The 25,738-nt window shown below is 41.9% G+C and overlaps 1 protein-coding gene across 3 annotated transcripts in view; it reads left to right on the top strand.

The window, feature by feature from the left end:
* Nucleotides 1-25,738, top strand: part of LOC109874406 (colorectal mutant cancer protein) — a 136,628-nt gene that overhangs the window by 102,800 nt on the left and 8,090 nt on the right. For all 3 annotated transcript variants that reach the window (XM_020466291.2, XM_031809220.1, XM_031809219.1), the window contains 4 exons: nucleotides 2,167-2,267; nucleotides 6,233-6,416; nucleotides 20,589-20,823; nucleotides 21,561-21,773. In XM_020466291.2, the coding sequence (XP_020321880.2) occupies nucleotides 2,167-2,267; nucleotides 6,233-6,416; nucleotides 20,589-20,823; nucleotides 21,561-21,773 (733 nt within the window). The remainder of the gene's footprint in view (nucleotides 1-2,166; nucleotides 2,268-6,232; nucleotides 6,417-20,588; nucleotides 20,824-21,560; nucleotides 21,774-25,738) is intronic.

The raw sequence follows: 25,738 nt of genomic DNA on the forward strand, positions 1-25,738 counted from the left end.
TGCTACCTCATTAGAAGCCTCTTCCGGTAATTATAATTAGGCTGCTTTCGCGGCGGTCACGGCCTCTTTTGTACGTCGCCTTAGGTAGCAGCCATCCGCAACTCATTAGCATTCTCATCCCCTTGGCCAATCAAGGGGTCTGTGTGTTTGTGTGCAGGCTCTTCTCTGATAAATTGCCCTGAAGGTGCCCATTCAGCAAAGCTAACGCAAACGAGAATCGAAAGGAAAACGGATCTAATCTGAGTGGTATTAGCATAATGCTAATCATTCAACTATGCTTATTCTGTGGTGATGTTATGAGATGCAGAAAAGTTCTGTTTTGAACCCTTTTCTTGCGTGGGAAGATTTAGGGAGACTTTCTGCCAATGGCCGACCTCAAATGGAAAAAGTAGCATTTTTAGCTGTTGATGTTGGGTGAATGTTATGTTGTGGGGGCATGATATGGTAATGTTACGTGTGTTTCTCATGGCATTCTGCCATAGCATGTCTCAGGAAGATGGTACTCATGTTGCCTCATCGGCAAAGCTTAGCTATGATCAGATACGTAAACTGACAGACACCGAAATAGACTGACAGATACCGAAACAGAAACATTATAGCAATAAAAGATCATTAATTGTCTTGCCCATTACACAGGAGTACACAACACACTGAATAGCCCCCAAATCATTGTTAATATCACACCAGTTACATTAGACACACACTCTCTCAATGTATACATTTCTCCCTGTAGCCCTGATGCCAGCGCTTTGATTGAATTCAGCCCCACCGAGTGTGATGTCAGCGAGGCCACCCCGTTGGGTCATTTGGGAAGAGATAGACTTTCATTGGAGTGAGGGTGGATGGGGGACTGCGGTGTGGGTCTAATATGTGGTGGAAGATTCTTCAAGGCTCGCTCTCTCTGTGTGTGTGTGTGTGTGTGTGTGTGTGTGTGTGTGTGTGTGTGTGTGTGTGTGTGTGTGTGTGTGTGTGTGTGTGTGTGTGTGTGTGTGTGTGTGTGTGTGCACGTGAGTTCATGAGAGAGTTGGACTCTTTGTGTCATTTTAAAACTATAATCATAAGATAAAACATCAGGGTGTATTCTGGTGGTGATGCTGACAACTTCTTGGTGTTTTTCAGGCAGAAACTTTTTTTTGTTCATTCTTGAGGGAGTGACTAACTCATAGTGTTGGAGTGAGCTATTAAAGGGTGTAATGGTATCCACAGGATTTGTTTTGGTACGGCTGAACTAGCAGTCGTGTGCGTGAGTGCGTAAATGGGAAACGTCAACAGTCTCTCACACTCACACACACACAAACACCTGAACTACCTCAAATCCACTCAAAATAAAGAGAGACTAGCTACGAGGACAAAATAAATACAATAGATGTTCCATGTCTAAATTGAGTGCAGACTTCAAACTTCCTCTGTGGACAAATGAGGAGTTTTCTTTGTAGGCGTAAATACTTGGTTAATTACCCAAGCTCTCTCTGTATTTGTTTGGAGTAGAGGTGGTTTTTTTCCTGATGTGTAATCATTGACTGATTAAAAGATATTGCCTCGCTAAAAGGTTTCCACAGGATTGTTTTTCTTCCATCTCTGAGCCCCGGGCAAACACACACACACGCAACACACGCTATAATGACTGTAGTTATATAGAAATCAGCACCTCTCAGTCATAGTCCTTTTGAGCGCTTGATGAAAGTGCAGCCCAGATAAGTGGACCAAGAGGCCTCTGCATTCCTCCACTAAGAGTGTGTGTGTGTGTGTGTGTGTGTGTGTGTGTGTGTGTGTGTGTGTGTGTGTGTGTGTGTGTGTGTGTGTGTGTGTGTGTGTGTGTGTGTGTGTGTGTGTGTGTGTGTGTGTGTGTGTGAGAGAGAGTTGATATGTGTTATCATTCAGTAGTTGAGTAGTTCAAATAGGTTTAGCTGACATGTTTGTCTATGGGTTCTTTGTTAATCAGTGATCAGGGGCCTATGAGATACTTTATAAGTGTGTGAGTGTTAACCAAAATAATAATATGTTTTATTGTCACATACACCGGATAGGTGCAGTGAAATGTGTTGTTTTACAGGGTCAGCCATAGAAGTTCGGCGCCACTGGAGCAATTATGGTTAAGTGACTTGCTGAAGGGCACATCGACAGACTTTTCACCTTGTTGGCTCGTGTGTGTGTTCTGTATCCCAGTGAACAGTGTATAGAGGCCTATGAGCTGCTGTTGACGCTGGCGGAGAGTGAACAGAGTCTGGTACTGGGCCAGTTCAGAGCTGCCGGAGTGGGCGACGTAGGTGAGTAACACACACACACTCACTCTTCATGCCTACACGGGCTCGTTTGTTCTTTGATCAGTGCAGATTTGTTTCTTCCTACACTCAGAGACCCACAGTTGAACTCCAACCAATCAAAGCAAAGAGGCCACCTCTCAAAAATACTCTTTTAATCTATTACTCATTATATACTCTCTTTTATAAATTGCTCCACTCTCATTTCATTCCTTTGCAAACCTCACCTCCATCACTCCTGTTTTCTCTTCACTTCACTTCATCCTCCCATCATAAACTTTAATCAAACTAAATAAATATAAAGATCCAGTCCATTTAAAAAATTGGAGGCCCCTTACACTTCAGTGTTGTGATGCAAAAATTCTAGCAAAGTGAATAGCGCTTAGAATTAAAAAGGTATTGTCAGATATTATTCATTCTAACCAGACAGGTTTTTTGCATCTGGGAAACCAGGCCTGGTATTCATAGCTAACTATGAAAAGGTTTTTGATAAAGAACGACAGGAATTTATCTAAAAATGCCTCTCACTTTCGGTTATTTGAAAATGAAATAATCTCCAAAATATCTCAATTTTTTTAACAAGCCATAGAAAGTTGGTTGCAATTTCAGTTTAATCCACCAGAAAAGACGGTTGATGACAAGATGACAAATATTACGGTTAAACTGAAATATACAAATAATTGATATAAAATGTTTTTGGATAAAAAAAAGGTATCTTTGTAAGTGATATCATAAATAGGACTGGTGGAATTATGTCACATGCAGCTAACATAAATATATGGGAATATATTGGAAATATCAAAATTACAACCAACTAATTGCAGCAAAAGTAAGGAACTTGTCTGTCAACCCTGCATTGAAGACCAAAATTGGCAAAAGAAAATTGTGATGAGTAAAAAAAAGTATACCAGTTTCATTTAAGGACCAAAACATGTACAGCTGTGCCATATAGATTGGGAAATAGTTGGGAAGAGATTTTCAATGTCCCTGTGAAGGGAGTAGTACACAGCGTCGTACGAGATCTTCAATTTCTTGTCCATTTCTTGCATGAAATAGCCTTAATTTCCCAGAACAAGAATAGACTGGCGAGTTTCAGAAGAAAGTTATTTGTTTCTGGTCATTTTGAGCCTGTAATCGAACCCACAAATACTGATGCTCCAGATACTCAACTAGTGTAAAGAAGGCCAGTTTTATTGCTTCTTTAATCAGGACAACAGTTTTCAGCTGTGCTAACATAATTGCAAAAGGGTTTTCTAATGATCAATTAGCCTTTTAAAATTATAAACTTGGATTAGCTAACACAACGTGCCATTGGAACACAGGAGTGATGGTTGCTGATTATGGGCCTCTGTACGCCTATGTAGATATTCCATAAAAGTCAGTCGTTTCCAGCTACAATAATCATTTACAACATTAACAATGTCTACACTGTATTTCTGATCTACTTGATGTTTTTTTAATGGACAAAAAAATTGCTTTTCTTTCAAAAACAAGGACATTTCAAAGTGACCCCAAACTTTTGAACAGTTATGTGTGTGTATATAGACCCTTTGTATGTATATATATATATATGTACACACACACACACACACACACACACACACACAAACACACTGCCTTCGGAAAGTATTCAGACCGCTTGACTTTTTCCATGTTTTGTTACGTTATAGTCTTATTCTAAATTGAATGAAATAGTATTTTCCCTCATCAATCTACACACAAGACCCCATAATGTCAAAGCAAAAATAGGTCTTTAGAAATGTTTGCTAATACAAAACAGATATCACATTTGCATAAGTATTCAGACCCTTTACTCAATTCTTGGCAGCGATTACAGAGTATTTTTGGGCATGACGCTAGAAGCTTGGCATACCTGTATTTGGGGGAGTTTCTCCCATTCTTCTCTGCAGATCATCTCAAGCTCTATCAGGTTGGAGGAGGAGCGTTGCTGCACAGCTATTTTTAGGTCTCTCCAGAGATGTTCGATCTGGTTCAAGTCCGGGCTCTGGCTGGTTCTCTCAAGGACATTCAGAGACTTTTCCCGAAGGCAGTCCTGCGTTGTCTTGGCTGTGTGCTTAGGGTCGTTGTCCTGTTGGAAGGTGAACCGTCGCCCCAGTCTGAGATCTTGAGCACTTTGGAGCAGGTTTTGATGAAGAATCTCTCTGTACTTTGCTCCATTCATCTTTCCCTCGATCCTGAATAGTCTCCCAGTCCCTGCCACTGAAAAACATCCCCACAGCATGATGCTGCCTCCACCATGCTTCACCGTATGGATGGTGCCAGGTTTCCTCCAGACGTGATGCTTTGCATTCAGGCCAAAGAGTTCAATCTTGGTTTAATCAGACCAGAGAATCTTGTTTCTCATGGTCTGAGAATCTTTAGGTGCCTTTTGGCAAACTCCAAGCGGGCTGTCATGTGCCTTTTACTGAGGAGTGGCTTCTGCCTGGCCTGATTGGTGGAGTGCTGCAGACATGGTTGTCCTTCTAGAATGTTCTCCCATCTCCACAGAGGCACTATCGAGCTCTGTCAGAGTGACCATCGGGTTCTTTGTCACCTCCCTGACCAAGTCCCTTCTCTCCCGATTGCTCAGTTTGGCCGGGCGGTTTGGCTTGGTGGTTCCAAACTTCTTCCATTCAATAATGGAGGCCACTGTGTTCTTGGGGACTTTCAATGTTGCAGACTTTATTTTAAGAATGGGAAATGTCAGAATAGTAGCAGAGAGAATGATTTATTTCAGCTTTTATTTTTTTCATCACATCACAGTCATGTTTGTAGGCCTCCTTGCTCGCACATGCTTTTTCAGTTCTGCCCACAAATTGTCTATAGGATTGAGGTCAGGGCTTTGTGATGGCCACTCCAATACCTTTACTTTGTTGTCCTTTAAGCAATTTTGCTACAACTTTGGAAGTATGCTTGGGGTCATTGTCCATTTGGAAGGCCCATTTGCGACCTAACTTTAACTTCCTGACTGATGTCTTGAGATGTTGCTTCAATATATCCACATCATTTTTCTGCCTCATGATGCCATCTATTTTGTGAAGTGCACCAGTTCCTCCTGCAGCAAAGCACCCCCACAACATGACGCCGTGCTTCACGGTTTGGATGGTGTTCTTCGGCTTCCAAGCCTCCCCCTTTTTCCTCCAAACATAACGATGGTCATTATAGCCAAACAGTGCTATTTTTGTTTTATCAGACCAGAGGACATTTCTCCAAAAAGTACTATCTTTGTCCCCATGTGCAGTTGCAAACTGTAATCTGACTTTTTTATGGCGGTTTTGTAACAATGGCTTCTTCGTTGCTGAGCGGCCTTTCATGTTGTGTCGATATAGGACTCATTTTACTGTGGACTTAGATACTTTTGTACCTGTTTCCTCCAGCGTCTTCACAAGGTCCTTTGCTATTGTTCTGGGATTGATTTGCACTTTTCGCACCAAAGTACATTCATCTCTAGGAGACAGAATGCGTCTCCTTCCTGAGCGGTATGACGGCTGCGTGGTCCCATAGTGTTTATACTTGCGTACTATTGTTTGTACAGATGAATTTGGTACCTTCAGGTGTTTGGAAATTGCTCCCAAGGATGAACCAGACTTGTGGAGGTCTACAATTGTTATCTGAGGTCTTGGCTTGGCTTTCTGAGGTCTTGGCCTCACGACTCCCTTGTTACACATGCCTCCCTCCTAACCGTTTCCCCTTCAACACAAAACAGTATCTCAGACGAACATCCCTTTATTCATCTAATGCTGACTAACATTACATATAGTATTTGCAGCCTTGTATAGCCACGTGTACAGTACATTTTCATTTGGAATACTTCATTCAATCGTGGTTAATGTGGCATATATTTTTAGATGTAGTACATTCAAGACCAAATGTTGGCTTTGTGACAGCCCTGGCAATTACAATGACTCCAACAAATAAAAGCTAATTGACATCTCTCTTTCTACTGTGTGTGTGTGTGTGTGTGTGTGTAGGCGAGAAGTTGGGAGAGGAGAGCATCACTCAAATCCTGAAGAGGGCCCATGACTGCAGGAAGACAGCAGAGAATGCAGCCAAGGATCTTCTGGGCAGGCTGGACGGTAGCTGTGGAGCCGCATTCGCTGTGACTGGCTGCAGTGTTCAACCATGGGAAAGCCTGTCCTCCAATAGTCACACTAGGTATGTGTGTATATCAGTGGCAGTCGGTGCCGTTTAAGATGACAAAGGATATATATATTTTTTTTATGAGCATGGCCTTATTTCTATTACAGCATATTGGATGACTGTCATTCATATTCCATTCACCCAGCTCAATGTAACATTAATAGGTTCAGTCTACTACATAATATCCACATTCGCCCCCTGCCGACCCCTCGCGACCCCCACATTTTGGGAACCGCTGTAGTTTATGCTTTCAATCCATATTGAAACATAATTAAAGCCAACCCTCTGTTCAAGTGCCCATGACAGTTCAGGCAAGGAAGCCGCTCCCTAAACAAAGCTTTCATCTACAGTCACTGCTCTGGGAGAGAAAATACATGACATTCAAATGCGGCTCACATTTAAGTCAGGGGCACAGCAGAAAATTGACAATTAGTGTAGGAGATGAGAGTCTACAGTGCTCTGCAGTGGCTGCACTAGAGCAGTGGTCTCCAACCTTTTCTAGCAAAAATTAAACATGTCGCAAGCTACTCTTACTTTTTTTTACAGCTTTCAAATAGGCACATTCTTCTCCTCTACCCTGCCACTCTTCACTGGGTCCTTGGTGTAAAAGAGATGTGTTTTCCTGGTAAATATACCTGGTAAAATAATGGTTAATAAACATCTCTAAGGGGCCCCATACAATAATTTTTTATATTTTCTGTAATTCTGTTTTATATATACACTGCTCAAAAAAATCAAGGGAACACTTAAACAACACAATGTAATTCCAAGTCAATCACACTTCTGTGAAATCAAACTGTCCACTTAGGAAGCAACACTGATTGACAATAAATTTCACATGCTGTTGTGCAAACGGAATAGACAACAGGTGGAAATTATAGGCAATTAGCAAGACACCCCCAATAAAGGAGTGGTTCTGCAGGTGGTGACCACACACCACTTCTCAGTTCCTATGCTTCCTGGCTGATGTTTTGGTCACTTTTGAATGTTGGCGGTGCTTTCACTCTAGTGGGAGCATGAGACGAAGTTTACAACCCACACAAGTGGCTCAGGTAGTGCAGTTCATCCAGGATGGCACATCAATGCGAGGTGTGGCAAGAAGGTTTGCTGTGTCTGTCAGCGTAGTGTCCAGAGCATGGAGGCGCTACCAGGAGACAGGCCAGTACATCAGGAGACGTGGAGGAGGCCGTAGGAGGGCAACAACCCAGCAGCAGGACCGCTACCTCCGCCTTTGTGCAAGGAGGAGCAGGAGGAGCACTGCCAGAGCCCTGCAAAATGACCTCCAGCAGGCCACAAATGTGCATGTGTCTGCTCAAACGGTCAGAAACAGACTGCATGAGGGTGGTATGAGGGCCTGACGTCCACAGGTGGGGGTTGTGCTTACAGCCCAACACCGTGCAGGACGTTTGGCATTTGCCAGAGAACACCAAGATTGGCAAATTCGCCACTGGCGCCCTGTGCTCTTCACAGATGAAAGCAGGTTCACACTGAGCACATGTGACAGACGTGACAGAGTCTGGAGACGCCGTGGAGAACGTTCTGCTGCCTGCAACATCCTCCAGCATGACCGGTTTGGCGGTGGGTCAGTCATGGTGTGGGGTGGCATTTCTTTGGGGGGCCGCACAGCCCTCCATGTTCTCGCCAGAGGTAACCTGACTGCCATTAGGTACCGAGATGAGATCCTCAGACCCCTTGTGAGACCATATGCTGGTGCGGTTGGCCCTGGGTTCCTCCTAATGCAAGACAATGCTAGACCTCATGTGGCTGGAGTGTGTCAGCAGTTCCTGCAAGAGGAAGGCATTGATGCTATGGACTGGCCCGCCCGTTCCCCAGACCTGAATCCAGGTCATACAGGCACGTGGAGGCCACACACACTACTGAGCCTCATTTTGACTTGTTTTAAGGGCATTACATCAAAGTTGGATCAGCCTGTAGTGTGATTTTCCACTTTAATTTTGAGTGTGACTCCAAATCCAGACCTCCATGGGTTGATAAATTAGATTTCCATTGATCATTTTTGTGTGATTTTGTTGTCAGCACATTCAACTATGTAAAGAAAAACTTTTTTAATAAGAATATTTCATTCATTCAGATCTAGGATGTGTTATTTTAGTGTTCCCTTTATTTTTTTTGAGCAGTGTATATATATTTTAATTGCTCTCAATATTACAGTATTCTGAGTCCAGGTCAATGCTTAAATCACATCGAATACCAATTTTGAGGTCTGGGGAAATAAAACAAATACATTTAGATTAGTGTAATCACCTTTAATTGTGCATTCAGAAAGCGAGGAATGTGTGGGGGCGTATCTGTTGTTAGGCCGACTGTTGCAGCACATGTCGTGGCAGAGTTTAGCAATAAAATGGCCACCCAATTGATACAAATAGTTATTATATATGTCTGTCAGGTAAGCCTAATTTGCAGTTAACATTAATTGAGAAGGTTTTGGGGGTCTTACTGTCTACCCAGACGACTTATCTTTACTAGCATCGTTAACTGGCTACATACGGCGTGATAGAAAAATGTGCACACCAAACAGACACAAGCAATATTGCTGGAAATTAATTAAGCCAATAGCGGCTTACCTGGGGTGGGATAATGTCAATGTAGATTTGATTTGATAGTATCCGGGAGAAAATAGTCTGGGTAGCCATTTGATTAGTTGTTCAGGAGTCTTATAGCTTGGTGGTAGAAGCTGTTTAGAAGCCTCTTGGACCTAGACTTGGCGCTCCTGTACCATTTGCCGTGCGCTAGCAGAAAGAACAGTCTATGACTAGGGTGGCTGGAGTCTTTAACAATTTTTTAGGGCCTTCCTCTGACACTGACTAATATAAAGATCCAGGAAGCTTGGCCCCGGTGATGTACTGGGCTGTACGCACTACCCTCTGTAGTAGAGGTCGACCGATACCGATTATTGGAGGACCCCAAAAAAAAAGCCGATACCAATTAATCGGCCGATTTTTATATATATATATATATATATATATATACACACACACACAGTGGGGAGAACAAGTATTTGATACACTGCTGATTTTGCAAGTTTTCCTACTTACAAAGCATGTAGAGGTCTGTAATTTTTATCATGTGCGAGACAGAATCTAAAACAAAAATCCAGAAAATCACATTGTATGATTTTTAAGTAATTAGCATTTTATTGCATGACATAAGTATTTGATACATCAGAAAAGCAGAACTTAATATTTAGTACAGAAACCTTTGTTTGCAATTACAGAGATCATATGTTTCCTGTAGTTCTTAACCAGGTTTGCACACACTGCAGCAGACATTTTGGCCCACTCCTCCATACAGACCTTCTCCAGATTGACCGTCATCTTGAACTTCTTCCATTTTCTAATAATTGCGCCAACAATTGTTGCCTTCTCACCAAGCTGCTTGCCTATTGTCCCTTAGCCCGTCCCAGCCTTGTGCAGGTCTACAATTTTAACACTGATGTCCTTACACAGCTCTCTGGTCTTGGCCATTGTGGAGAGGTTGGAGTCTGTTTGATTGAGTGTGTGGACAGGTGTCTTTTATACAGGTAATGAGTTCAAAGAGGTGCAGTTAATACAGGTAATGAGTGGAGAACAGGAGGCTTCTTAAAGAAAAACTAACAGGTCTGTGAGAGCCGGAATTCTTACTGGTTGGTAGGTGATCAAATACTTATGTCATGCAATAAAATGCAAATGAATTACTTAAAAATCATACAATGTGATTTTCTGGATTTTTGTTTTAGATTCTGTCTCACACAGTTGAAGTGTACCTATGATAAAAATTACAGACCTCTACATGCTTTGTAAGTAGGATTACTTGCAAAATCGGCAGTTTATCAAATACTTGTTCTCCCCACTGTATATTTGTAATAATGACAATTACAACAATAATGAATGAACACCTTTTTATTTCAACTTAATATAATACATCAATAAAATCAATTTAGTCTCAAATAAATAATGAAACATGTTCAATTTAGTTTAAGTAATGCAAAAACAAAGTGTTGGAGAAGAAAGTAAAAGTGCAATATGCGCCATGTTCCTTGCTCAGAACATGAGAACATATGCAAGCTGGTGGGTCCTTTTAACATGAGTCTTCAATATTCCCAGTTAAGACGTTTAAGGTTGTAGTTAATATAGAAATTATATGACTATTTCTCTCTATACCATTTGTATTTCATATACATTTGACTATTGGATGTTCTTATAGGCACTATAGTATTGCCAGCCTAATCTCAGGAGTTGATACGCTTGAAGTCATAAACAGCGCAATGCTTAAAGCACAGCGAAGTGCTGCTGGCAAATGCAGGAAAGTGCTGTTTGAATGAATGCTTACGAGCCTGCTGCTGCCTACCACCGCTCAGACTGCTCTATCAAATCATAGACTTAATTATAATATAATCACACACAGAAATACGAGCATTAGGTCATTAATATGGTCAAATCCGGTAACTATCATTTCGAAAACAAAACGTTTATTCTTTCAGTGAAATACGGAACCTTTCCGTATTTTATCTAACCGGTAGCATCCCTAAGTCTAAATATTGCTGTTACATTGCACAACCTTCAATGTTGTCATAATTATGGACAATTCTGGCAAATTAATTACGGTCTTTGTTAGGAAGAAATGGTCTTCTACACCTGCATTGCCTGCTGTTTGGGGTTTTAGGCTGGGTTTCTGTACAGCACTTTGAGATATCAGCTGATGTACAAGGGCTATATAAATCAATTTGATTTGATTTGATTATGATTCTTCACACAGTTCGCAACGAGCCAGGCAGCTCAAACTGCTGCATATACCCAGACTGCTTGCACAGAACGCAAAAGAAATGACACAATTTCCATAGTTAGAATAAATTCTTGTTAGCAGGCTAAATATGCAGGTTTAAAAAATACATACTTGTGTATTGATTTTAAGAAAGGCATTGATGTTTATGATTTGGTACACATTGGTGCAACGACAGTGCTTTTTTTGCGAATGCGCTTGTTAAATCATCACCCGTTTGGTGAAGTAGATTGATTCGATGATAAATTAACAGGCACCGCATCGAATATATGCAACACAGGGCAAACTAGATAATCTAGTAATATCATCAACCATGTGTAGTTAACTAGTGATTATGTTAAGATTGATTGTTTTTTATGAGATAAGTTTAATGCTAGCTAGCAACTTACCTTGGCTTCTTGCTGCACTCACATAACAGGTGGTCAGCCTGCCACGCAGTCTCCTCGTGGAGTGCAATGTAATCGGCCATAATCGGTGTCCAAAAATGCTGATTACCGATTGTTATGAAAACTTGAAATCGCCCTTAATTAATCTGCCATTCCGATTAACCTCTCTGGGATATGTGGGACGCTACCGTCCCACCTGGCCAAAAGCCAGTGAAAATGCAGAGCGCCAAATTCAAATACATTACTATAAAAATCTAACTTTCATGAAATCATATATGCAAGATAGCAAATTAAAGCTACACTTGTTGTGTATCCAGCCAACATGTTAGATTTCAAAAAGGCTTTTTGGTGAAAGCAAACTATGCTATTATCTGAGGATAGATAGCACCATAGTAAACAAAGAGAGAGAAGCATATTTCAACCCTGCAGGCGCGACACAAAATGCAGAAATACAAATATAATTCATGCCTTACCTTTGACGAGCTTCTTTTGTTGGCACTCCAATATGTCCCATAAACATCACAAATGGTCCTCTTGTTCGATTAATTCCGTCAATATATATCCATAATGTCCATTTATTTGGCACGTTTGATCCAGAAAAACACCAGTTCCAACTTGCGCAATGTGACTACAAAATATCTCAAAAGTTACCTGTAAACTTTGACAAAACATTACAAACTACTTTTGTAATACAACTTGAGGTATTTTGTAACGTAAATAATCGATCAAATTGAAGACGGGATGATCTGTGTTCAATACAGGAGGAAAACAAACTGTAGCTAACTTTCTGGTCACTCGCCTCTATCTAACAGTACACTTCAAGTTACCCTCGTTCAACCTCAACCAATTTCTAAAGACTGTTGACATCCAGTGGAAGCGATAGGAACTGCAAGAAGGTCCCTTAGAAATCTGTATTCCCAATGAAAGCCCATTGAAAAGAGAGTGACCTCAAAAAAAATGAAATCTGAATGGTTTCGTCTGGGTTTCGTCTGCTAAATAAGTTCTGTTATACTCACAGACATGATTCAAACAGTTTTAGAAACTTCAGAGTTTTTTTTATCCAAATATACTAATAATATGCATATCTTATCTTCTGGAGATGAGTAGCAGGCAGTTGAATTTGGGCATGCATTTCATCCGGACGTGAAAATACTGCCCCCTGTCACCAAGAAGTTAATCGGTCGACCTCTACTCTGTAGTACCTTGCCTCGTCTGAGGCCGAGCAGTTACCATACCAGGCAATGATGTAACCCGTCAGGATGCTCTCGATGGTGCAGCTGTAAAACATTTTGATGATCTGAGGACCCATGCCAAATCTTTTCAGTCTCCTAAGGGGGAATAGGCTTTGTCGTGCCCTCTTCACGACTGTCTTGGTGTGCTTGGACAATGTTAGTTTGTTGGTGAACTGGACGCCAAGGAACTTGAAGCTCTCAACCTGCTCCACTACAGCCCCATCGATAAGAATAGAAGCGTGCTCTTCCTTTTCCTGTAGTCCACAATTATCTCCTTTGTCTTAATCACATTGAGGGAGAGGTTATTGTCCTTGCACCACGCGGTCAGGTCTCTGACCTCCCTATAGGCTGTCTCATTCTTGTCTGTGATCAGGTCTACCACTGTTGTGTCATCAGCAAACTTGATGATGGTGTTGGAGTCGTGCCCTGGCCATGCAGTCATGAGTGAACAGCGAGTACAGGAGGGGACTGAGCACCCACCCCTGAGGGGCCCCCGTGTTGAGGATCAGCGTGGCGGATGTGTCGTTACCTACCCTTACCACCTGGGGCCGCCCATCAGGAAGTTCCGGATCCAGTTGCAGAGAGAGGTGTTTAGTCCCAGGGTCCGTAGCTTAGTAATGAGCTTTGAGGGCACTATGGTGTTGAACACTGAGCTGTTGTCAATGAATAACATTCTCACATGGGTGTTCCTTTTGTCCAGGTGGTAAAGGGTAGTGTGGAGTGCAATAGAGATTGCATCATCTTTTGATCTGTTGGGGCGGTATGCAAATTGGAGTGGGTTTCTGGGATAATGGTATTGATGTGAGCCATGATCAGCCTTTCAAAGCATTTCATGGCAACAGACGTGAGTGCTATGGGTCGGCAGTCATTTAGACAGGTTACCTTAGCTTTCTTGGCCACAGGGACTATGACGGTCTGCTTGAAACATGTAGGTATTACAGACTGGGCCAGGGACAGGTTGAAAATGTCAGTGAAGACGCTAGCCAGCTGGTCAGCGCATGCTCTGAGTACTTGTCCTGGTAATCCATCTGGCCCTGCGGCCTTGTGAATGTTAACCTATTCTATGGTCTTACTCACATAGGCTACGGAGAGCGAGATCACAAATCAAATCAAATTTATTTATATAGCCCTTCGTACATCAGCTGATATCTCAAAGTGCTATACAGAAACCCAGCCTAAAACCCCAAACAGCAAGCAATGCAGGTGGAGAAGCACGGTGGCTAGGAAAAACTCCCTAGAAAGGCCAATACCTAGGAAGAAACCTAGAGAGGAACCAGGCTATGTGGGGTGGCCAGTCCTCTTCTGGCTGTGCCGGGTGGAGATTATAACAGAACATGGTCAAGATGTTCAATGTTCATAAATGACCAGCATGGTCGAATAATAATAAGGCAGAACAGTTGAAACTAGAGCAGCAGCACAGTCAGGTGGAAGTTGAAACTGGAGCAGCAGCATGGCCAGGTAGACTGGGGACAGCAAGGAGTCATCATGTCAGGTAGTCCTGGGGCATGGTCCTAGGGCTCAGGTCAGTTGAAACTGGACGACACAAAGTCGTCCAGAACAGCTGGGGTTCTCATGCATGATTCAGTTTTACTAGTTTAGATGCGGGCATAGAAGGCATTTAGCTTGTCTGGTAGGGTCACGTCACTGTGCAGTTCACGGCTGGGTTTCCCTTTGTAAGTTTGCAAGTCCTGCCACATCCGACGAGCGTCAGAGCCGGCGTAGTAGTCCTGTATTGACGCTTTGCCTGTATATTGGCTCGTCGGAGGTCATTAGTTGGATTTCTTATAAGCTTCCGGATTAGTGTCCCGCACCTTGAAAGTGGCAGCTGTAGCCTTTAGCTCAGTGTGGATGTTGCCTGGATATTATTTACTTACGGTCAATATGGGGACGACGTCGTCAATGCACTTATTAATGAAGAGACTGATGTGGTAACTCTTCAATGTTATCAGATGAATCCTGGAACATATTCCAGTTTGTGCAAAACAGTCCTGTAGCTTAGCATCTGCTTCGTCGGGCCACTTCGGTATTGAGCTGGTACTTCCTGTTTTGAGTTATGGTCAGATTTGCCAAAGGGAGGGTAGGGAGAGCCTTGTATGCGTTTCTGTCTTTGGAGTAAAGGGGATGTATAATTGTGTCGCTTCCAGTTGCACAGGTGACGTGCTGATATAAAATTGAGGTAAAACAGATTTCAGTTCTCCTTCATTAAAATCATTGGCCACGAGAAGTGCCGCCTCTGGGTGTGCGTTTTCTTGTTTGCTTATGGCCTTATACAGCTTGTTGAGTGCGCTCTTGGTGCAATTATCGGTTTGTAGTGGTAAATAGTCAGCTACGAAAAATATTGATTAAAACTTGGTAAATAGTATGTTCTGCAGCCAATGTTCCTTCCCCAGGTCTGCTGAGCGCCAACTTGAACGTTGTGAAAATTCTGTGCAACTTTTAGCCACACTAAGCCTGTACCCGCTTGAAATGACCGTTTCAGACAGTAGTCAAGGAGGCAACTGTGGCTATTTGATCATAATGTAGGCCTTCAAGAGTGGTCTACCATAAAAAACTATGGAGAAAACTGCATCCCATAACAATTTAACATGGAAATAACTGTTCTATCATTCAGCCTACATTAGCAGCCAATGTGTCATGTTCAATGTAGGCTACATTCCATGACTTTTAGGAGAGAAAAAACATGCAGTGCTTGACATGAAGATTTTTATCCACTTGTCCTTCAGACAAGGAGGTGACTGAAAATGTTGTTGTCGTGTTTGATGCAATAATAATTCCCATACCCTTATTACAGAGAATCAGACAAATGATGTTACCCTCTGCCTATTGGCTACTTAGCTTATTCAAGCCGGTCTCAAAATACAACACTGCCCCTTAAGACAAAAAAAAGGTCTTTACCAGACTCACTTTTCAAAGATGTCTAGACATTTTTACGTTTTGTGCTCTTGTAGGAAGCAATCACTCCCCCATTGCGGACTACAAATGATCTATAATTGGACTAATAACTCACTAACTAGCAAAGGATGAACAAATGTGCACACATGGCTGCATGCAGCTCTCGCTTTGATCTCAAAACAAGCATATCTTGGTTATGCTGCACGGTGTGTGTGTAGAGTACGGCTGAGTCGTGCATGTCAATGCAATATATTCCTACTCCGATGCGTTCTACCTACAACAAAATCTCTTGCCTCATACCACACTACCGTTCAAAAGTTTGGGGTCACTGAGAAATGTCCTTCTGTTTGAAAGAAAAGCAAATAGTTTTGTCCATTAAAATAACATCAAATTGATCAGAAATACAGTGTAGACATTGTTAATGTTGTAAATTATTATTGTAGCTGGACATTTTTTGATGGAATATCTACAGTGGGGCAAAAAAGTATTTAGTCAGCCACCAATTGTGCAAGATCTCCCACTTAAAAATATGAGAGAGGCCTGTAATTTTCATCATAGGTACACTTCAACTATAACAGACAAAATTAGAAAAAAAATCCAGAAAATCACATTGTAGGATTTTTAATGAATTTATTTGCAAATTATGGTAGAAAATAAGTATTTGGTCAATAACAAAAGTTTATCTCAATACTTTGTTATATACCCTTTGTTGGCAATGACAGAGGTGAAGACTTACAGAAAACGTATTTTGGTATTTTGGCCCATTCCTCCATGCAGATCTCCTCTAGAGCAGTGATGTTTTGGGGCTGTTGCTGGACAACACGGACTTTCAACTCCCTCCAAAGATTTTCTATGGGGTTGAGATCTGGAGACTGGCTAGGCCACTCCAGGACCTTGAAATGCTTCTTACGAAGCCACTCCTTCATTGCCTGGGCAGTGTGTTTGGGATCATTGTCATGCTGAAAGACCGAGCCACGTTTCATCTTCATTGACCTTGCTGATGGAAGGAGGTTTTCACTCAAAATCTCATGATACATGGCACCATTCATTCTTTCCTTTACACGGATCAGTCGTCCTGATCCCTTTGCAGAAAAACAGCCCCAAAGCATGATGTTTCCACATCTATGCTTCACAGTAGGTATGGTGTTCTTTGGATGCAACTCAGCATTCTTTGTCCTCCAAACACGAGTTGAGTTTTTACCAAAAAGTTATATTTTGGTTTCATCTGACCATATGACATTCTCCCAATCTTCTTCTGGATCATCCAAATGATCTCTAGCAAACTTCAGACGGGCCTGGACACGTCTGGCACTGCAGGATTTGAGTCCCTGGCAGCGTAGTGTGTTACTGATGGTAGGCTTTGTTACTTTGGTCCCAGCTCTCTGCAGGTCATTCACTAGGTTCTTGTGATCATTTTGACCCCACGGGGTGAGATCTTGCATGGAGCCCCAGATCGAGGGAGATTATCAGTGGTCTTGTATGTCTTCCATTTCCTTGTAATTGCTCCCACAGTTGATTTCTTCAAACCAAGCTGCTTACCTATTGCAGATTCAGTCTTCCCAGCCTGGTGCAGGTCTACAATTTTGTTTCTGGTGTCCTGAGACAGCTCTTTGGTCTTGGCCATAGTGGAGATTGGAGTGTGACTGTTTGAGGTTGTGGACAGGTGTCTTTTATACTGATAACAAGTTCAAACAGGTGCCATTAATACAGGTAACGAGTGGAGGACAGAGGAGCCTCTTAAAGAAGAAGTTACAGGTCTGTGAGAGCCAGAAATCTTGCTTGTTTGTAGGTGACCAAATACTTATTTTCCACCATAATTTGCAAATAAATTCATAAAAAATCCTACAATGTGATTTTCTGGATTTTTTTTCTCATTTTGTCTGTCATAGTTGAGGTGTACCTATGATGAAAATTACAGGCCTCTCTCATCTTTTTAAGTGGGAGAACTTGCACAATTGGTGGCTGACTAAATACTTTTTTGCCCCACTGTACATAGGCATACAGAGGCCCATTATCAGCCACCATCACTCCGGTGTTCCAATGGCACATTGTGTTAGCTAATCCAAGTTTATCATTTAAAAGGCTAATTGATCATTAGAAAACCCTTTTGCAATCAACCTTTTGCAATCATGTTAGTACAGCTGAAAACTGTTGTTTTGATTAAAGAAGCAATAAAACTGGCCTTCTTTAGACTAATTGAGTATCTGGAGCATCAGCATTTGTGGGTTTGATTACAGGCTCAAAATGTCCAGAAACAAATAACTTTCTTTTGAAACTCGTCAGTCTCTTTTTGTTCTGAGAAATTAAGGCTATTCCATGCGAGAAATTGCCAAGAAACTGAATATCTCGTACAACGCTGTGTGTGTGGGTGGGAGGCCCTGGAGCACAACTGAGCAAAAGGACAAGTACATTGGAGTGTCTAGCTTGAAAAATCTTCACAGAACAGCGCAAACTGTCTCTAACCAGAATAGAAGGAGGAGTGGGAGGCCCTGGAGCACAACTGAGCAAAAGGACAAGGACATTGGAGTGTCTAGCTTGAAAAACAAACACCTCACATGTCCTCAACGGGCAGCTTCATTAAATAGAACCCGCAAAACACCAGTATCAACGTCAACAGTGAAGAGGCGACTCCGGGATGCTGGTCCTTCTAGGCAGAGTTGCAAAGAAAAAGCCATATCTCAGACTAGCAAATAAAAAGAAAGCTGCCGACCAGTCTTGACGATGCATGGAAAAGCCAACGAGATGTATTCTACTCTGTGAAACATAGAATATTACAGTTCTTTTGGTCCCGTTGATAGGATAGTCTCGATTGGAGCTCGTCCAGTTTGTTCTTTAGTGACTGTACATTCACCAACAGAACGGAGGGTAGAGGTGGTATCCACTGCAGCGCAATTTTCATCATCGCCTCCCAAGGACACTATGTACAGCAAAGAGTTAAAACAATCAAAGTGTCTATGTTGTCTATGTTACACACATAGACACTCAATCATGCAAATTGGCGGAGTAAATATTTATTTGGACACAAGACATTAGTCTTTCTCTTATACAGACATCGTACACACTCTCACTAAATCTCATCCAATATCATACACATCAACCTACTCATATTTACTACACACATAATATCTTGTCTCAATTTTATAACATCTGTGGCATTGGCTCACAGGCAAATAGGCAACGGAGTAAAACAAATATTGCTAGAACCTATTTCTTGAATTCTAAATATCAGACATTTGAAAGCTCTAATTTTGACCATCATAATACCTCTGATGGCAGTAACTTTACAAGCACTAATTATGGTCAATGTAACGGCTGTTGGGAGGAGAGGACCAAGATGTAGCGTGGTAAGTGTTCATATTCTTTAATGAATAAACAACTGAACACTGAAAAACGACAAACGAACAATCCTGTACGGTAAAGGAAAACACAGAACAGAAAATAATCACCCACACCACACAGGTGGGAAAAGGCTACCTATGTATGATTCTCAATCAGAGACAACGAACGACACCTGCCTCTGATTGATAACCATACCAGGCCAAACACAAAACCACAACATAGAACAAAGAACATAGACTACCCACCCAACTCACACCCTGACCATACTAAAACAAAGACATAACAAAAGAACTAAGGTCAGAACGTGACAGTCAATTTAGACTGAGAATAGTATCTAGTTATGGGAAGGGGTGAAATAAGTATAGCCAGTTATAATTGTAACGGTTTAGCAGATTATAAAAAAAGAGCAGACATGGCTAAAAGAAAAGGAATATAACATACAACATATAACTATTTACATGAAACGCACTATACAACCTTAGATGAAGATTGCTTGGGAAAAGGAATGGGGTGGTGAAATAATTTTCTATCGTGGACAAAGGAACTCAAAAGGTGTGACGATATTAATTAACAAAAATGTAGGTCTGAATGTGCAAATAGTCAGGAATGATTCGCAAGGAAGGTGGATCCAAAATTCTTCCTGAATCTCCAATACAAGAATGCTAACAAAAAATAATTTGCAGAAACTTGTTACTGAAGATGGAGTCATCTATGATTCTCTGAATGATATTTAAAAAGAGGAAGCTAATTATTTTAGGCAGATGTTCTCTTTTCCGTCTCCTCCTCTCCCACTGAATGAAGATTACGGTAAGGAATTCTTTCCAAATAATATAAATAGAAATACGAAAATGAACAAATATGCAGAAATATCAGTGCGAAGCCTAATTACAGAGGAAGAACTTTTTGAGGCTATTAAATTCTTTCAGCCTGGAAAACCCCCAGGGCTTGATGGCATACCGGTAGAGGTATATCAAGTATTTTTTGAGATACTTAAAGCTCCATTGTTAGAAATGGTAGTCTGTCAGGTACTCAGCAGGAAGGTCTGATTTCTCTATTATTAAAACAAGACCCAGATGGCAAATATAAAGACCCAGTCTATCTAAAAAACTGGAGGCCCCTTACACTTCAATGTTGTGATGCAAAGATACTAGTGAAATGCATAGCACTCAGAATTAAAAGGGTTTTACCAGGTATTGTTCATCCTGATCAGACAGGTTTGTTACATTGACCCTGGATGCTTCTGTGTGTCGCTCTGAAGGGGAGTCTGTTGGATGACTGGTATGATGTAGTTGTTGAGCAGCTTCACTGCAGTATATTGTATGTTTTGGATATTCAATAAAAACAACAGGAAAAAGAGTATCTGGGACGATTTCTACACAGTATTTGGTGACTTAATTTCTTCCCGTGTCAGACTCGCAAGGCACAGATCTAGGAACAGTTTAGCTTCTCTAATTGTGATCTTAACTGTTCAAGGGGAAATGAAGACTACTTTCTAGATGCTAGCTATCACCCAACAGAGCAAAATTTTATGGTATCTTTGTGTGTGTGTGTGTGTGCAGCACCACCAGTTCCACGACCAGCTCGTGCGACACAGACTTCTCCAAGGAGGACGAACAGCGACTAAAAGACTACGTGCAGCAGCTAAAGAATGACCGTGCGGCAGTCAAGCTGACCATGCTGGAGCTAGAGAGCGTTCACGTCGACCCCCTCAGCCTTGAGGTCAAGCCCCGGGGAGACACGCACCGTCTGGACCTGGAGAACGCTGTGCTGATGCAGGAGCTCATGGCCATGAAGGTGAGAGGGAGAGGGAGGGAGAAGGAGGGAGCGCGAGGAGAGTGGGAGGGAGAGCATACACACGCCTTTTCATTCAATTCTACTCATTTTGCCATGTAGTGGAGAGACATTTTTGCAGTTCTTAATATGATATCTGAGTGAGAGTGGGGTCCCCCCGGTTGTTAATTCAACCACAATTACTACAAGTGCAGATAGCTGGCCGCTAGACTAACTTACCGATCTAAAAAAACAAAACAGATATGGGCTAATTGAGTCACTGTCGGTTTCCATCAAACCTTTTTATGCGAGTAAAGTACATGTCGGGTAAATAATGTCACAACAGACCTGTTGGAAACCGTGTCTGTATACTTTCCAAATGTCGCCAAAACAAAATACACTACACGAGGTGGGATCTTTTTGTGTCAAGAAAATTAATTATGTGAGAAATATCGATATAATAACCGTCATATGGAAGTAAACTTGGAGTCACGTGATGACATGCTGTGTGATCCTCCCACCACGACTTGGGAAAGCATGCAGTTTATTAGGCTACAGATGAAATAAGTTATGATGAACTTCACAGGGTGGTGAAAGTGCACGGTAATGAGCTTTGATGTTTGGTATACTCAGTGTCTATCCTTATTTCCTCCCTCCCTTTTTCCCTTTCTTCCATATGGTTACAATATGATAAGAATAGCTTGATAAGAATAACTTGTAGCTTGTTTATATTAGCTTGTTAACCCTTCCTCCCCCCTCAGGAGGAGATGGCGGAGCTGAAGGCCCAGCTCTACCTGCTGGAGAAGGAGAAGAAGGCAGTGGAGCTGCGGCTGAGCACGCGGGAGGCCCAGGAGCAGGCCTACCTGGTGCACATCGAGCACCTCAAGGCCGAAGTGGAGGAGCAGCAGGAGCAGCGCAGGAGATCCCTCAGCTCCACTGGGAGTAGTAGTAAAGACAAGAGCCAAGCCGCTAAGGTGTGTGGACAACACACACGCATGCACACACACTTGGCCCAAACACCCCCCCTGAGTCACAGCTCTGTCCACTCCCTTCTCTCTCTCCTCTCTTTGGAGTCTCTCTCTCTCTGTCTCTCTCGATCTCCTCTCGTTGGAGTGTATCTCTCCCCCATTTCCCTCTCTCTCCCTCCTCTGTCTTGTTGCCCCCATTCTTCCTCCTCCATCTTCCTCACACCTTGTCAGCCTGTATATATTTGGCTCCTGGAATGAGTGCTTCTTTTCTGAGCCCCCATACACAACAGTCCTAAAGCTGAGAGGGCCTGTCACTCTGAAAGGTTGGCAGTTGCACACTAGAAGTCTCTACTTCAGACTTTCTCAGTCTGTTGGGGTTCTCCTCTGGGGAGCTGTCTGTCTGTACTCTGAGATGTGGCCCTAGAGAAGGGGCCACTGTGTGTCTGTGAGAGTCCTACTGTATACACACAGTGACAGAGATAAAAAAAAATAAACCCGGAGATGGGGAGAGTACAAGAATGGACTTAAGAGTATTGAGAGGGAGGAAAAGTGGAAGAAGGGGGAAATAAAAGAGAATGGTGAGTACAAGAAAGGAAAAGAGAGGAGGAAGCAAGGCAAATGGAGGTGAAGTCTGAGAGTGAGATACTGTACTGCATAAGAGGAGAAGAAACTGAGAGGATGGGAAGAGAAAGTAGACCAATTAGGACTTCCAGAGTCCCAAGTGCAATTCTAAACTATCAAAGACTTTTTTACCTGAACTCCAAGAGGTCTGGGAGATCAATTAGATATCAGAGCACTAAGCCCCTCACACCATCCATAGTCTTTTCTGACCATTTCTTTAATACATATAGACAGAGATCAGTTGTGTATTTGTGTGTGTGCCAGGATTAAGAAAGGGAATAGAATAGAGGTGTGCTTCTCTCTGATCACAGCCTTGAGCTTCCAATGCTTGTGACACTACATTAGCCTTGTAATCCACTGGATACGATAACAGTGCCCTTCCATGTCCCCCGGCTGGGACAGGGATTACGTGAACACACACATGCACTTCACATCTCTTGGCATGCACACAACATTCCAACACACACCCTTACAGCTTTACGTGCAGACACACATACAAACACTACCTTAAATCTCAAGCCCCCTCCCTGCTCTCCCTGCTATCCCCGTAGCTCTGTTTGTTCAATAAGGCTTACTCATCGGTTGCTAGGAGCAACCAGCGTTGAATGTGCCAATCAAAGGGCCATCTGTAAATGCAAGTGCTTTTCAGAGTGAAAGACAGAGCAGCCTCTATTATTCTACCCCCCCCCTGCTTTCAAACCAGCTACCTTTTATATCTACAGACCAATTCTTATTGTTAGGGTCTAGAAATGGCCTGTTTGATTGTATTTCACACACGGGGGTAGACTCTAATAGCCACACATACCTCCCACTGTGGGGGAGTGTATACTCATGCATGCTCTCTCTCACTCTCACTCACACACACTATGTTAGATCATTCCGCTCTGTCAGAGCCCATGATCAGAGCCATTCATCACCTGGAGCGGTGGATGTTTGTGACACACACACACACTGCAAGCCTAATCAAGCAAAATGCACACAGCACAAAGGCAATTACCCAACACGCGTGTGCACGCTCGCGCTCACACACACACACAACACTGACCAGCATCTCCCAGTATCTTCCCCTCCTCCATTGTCTCTTCCTATATCCATTTCCCCACTACCTTAATGGAAGCCATGTTCCAATCTCCATCAACAGCCCTGTAATCAAATCAGGCTAGCAGGATAGGAGGCCCTGAATGTATGACAGCATACCTGTAACTCGATAAGTCATGTAGCATGCTCAATGAATACTCTGACATGCTTGTCCAGTGTGAGTCGAGCTGTATTGTTCTGTAGTCCAAGTGTAAGGCAATACAAAGGGATAAGTCGTTGAAGCATTGACTATATGAATGGACGAAGCCATTGAAGACGTCACACCATGTTTGAAGTCTCAAGGGGAGTTTTATGTAGACATAACATGCACAGTTCGAGCTAGTCCAGGAAGTGACATTGCAGGCTAGTTCAGTGCTGACCCCTCTTATTGAGTATCTCAAGTTGAAAGCTGGCCGGTGTACTGCAGGCTGCCATTAGCTGTTAAATTATCCTGTGTGTGCTATTTTAAAGTAATAGTTTCAAGGACATACATCTGGTGTAATATAAGCACATATTGGTACCATGATTGTCTTCTAAAAATGTTTTTATTTACACTAATATTTACCACGAAGATTGCCATTTTCCTATTCATTATAGTGGGGGACCCTGCTTTCTGGAAACAACAGCCTGCAGTACACTGGAAGGCCTTGAACTTCATGGTTTCAATGAGAGGGGGCAGTCGTTCTCCCCTGGGTTGGTGGTAGTGCTGCCACCTATAAGACCAAGCTTTTTACTGCATGTGACAGCTTGAGATAAAAGTTGCCCCTAACCACAGATCTAGGATCAGATTAGCTTCTCCAAATCGCACAGTCACAGGAAGTACAGGCGTTGAATGTGTTGCAGCACCCCCTGATAAATGTAAATAATTTTTCCAAAATTGTATAATTACTCCTGTCTGAACACTACCTTAATGTGGGCAGTACACATGCCAAATATTGAATGGCTTGTTGTGTTGTGGCAACAGAAATATTATCCATAGAACCCAGCTAGCACATAACGTTCTGACAGTGGTGTAAAGTACTGAAGTAAAAATACTTTAAAGTACTACTTTAGTAGTATCTGTACTTTACTTTACTATTCATATTTTTACAGCTTTTACTTTTACTTCACTACATTCCTGAAGAAAATATTGAAGATTTTACTCCATACATTTTCCCTGACAACCAAAAGTACTCGTTACATTTTGAATGCTTAGCAGGACAGAATAATTGTCAAATTCACTCACTTATCAAGCTAACACTTGGTCATCTCTACTGCCTCTGGGCTGGCAGACTCTAAACACAAATGCATCTTTTGTAAATAATGTCATAGTGTTGGAGTGTTCCCCTTGCTATCTGTAAATTTAAAAAACAAGAAAAATTTTAATATTTTGCTTAATATAAGGATTTTTTTTATATTTAAGTATATTTTAGCAATTACATTTAATATTGATACTGAAGTATATTTAAAACCAAATACTTTTAGACTTTTACTCAAGTAGTATTTTACTGGCTGACTTTTACTTGAGTAACTTTCTATTAGGGTATCTATACTTTTACTCAAGTATCACAATTGGGTACTTTTTCCACCACTGTGTTCTGAGAACCATATGTTTCTTAGAGTTTGCTAAAAGCGTGGTTGTCCTATGGCCATTTTGTATAAAACTTTCCCATAACATTTTATACAGGTTTCTCATGGTTATTTTTTTAAGTTCTCAGAACATTCAAAGAATGTTGAGAAACAATGTTCTTCTGTAGGAATTCCAGTACTTTAGCATTATGTTTCCTCATGGTTCAATTTCAAGTCCGGTTCTCAAACATTAAGAAAACTTTCCATAAAAAACACAGGAAACAGTCAAAGAACGTTCTAAGAATGTTATTTCAAAATGTATATATATTCTGTTCTCAGCGTCAACAAATCTCATGGGTATGCTCAAAATGGTTGTCAGTTCTGACTTGAATGGGCACTTTCGTTCTATGCATTCTATTTCTATAGATTTTATTTATCTTTGCGCTGTCAGTGAATGACTAAAGGCCTTTTGCAAATATCAGAATACAATTGCTGGAAATACTCTGAAGAACAGCACTGTTTTTAAGTAACTCAGGCCTATCTTGAGACCATCACTGGTACGGTGAGAAGCCTAGGCTACGCATATTCATGCTGTCTTCATAATTGTGTGAGTCAGTGCCACTGGAATGTTGCTTTTGTAGCCTATAATATTTATATATTTCCTCCTAATGTTGTACAATCTGTGTCTCCTTTATTTTTATTGGACCTGGGCCAGGTCAAGACCA

This window comes from Oncorhynchus kisutch, linkage group LG29 (assembly GCF_002021735.2).
Source record: "Oncorhynchus kisutch isolate 150728-3 linkage group LG29, Okis_V2, whole genome shotgun sequence".
NCBI classification, from domain to species: domain Eukaryota; kingdom Metazoa; phylum Chordata; class Actinopteri; order Salmoniformes; family Salmonidae; genus Oncorhynchus; species Oncorhynchus kisutch.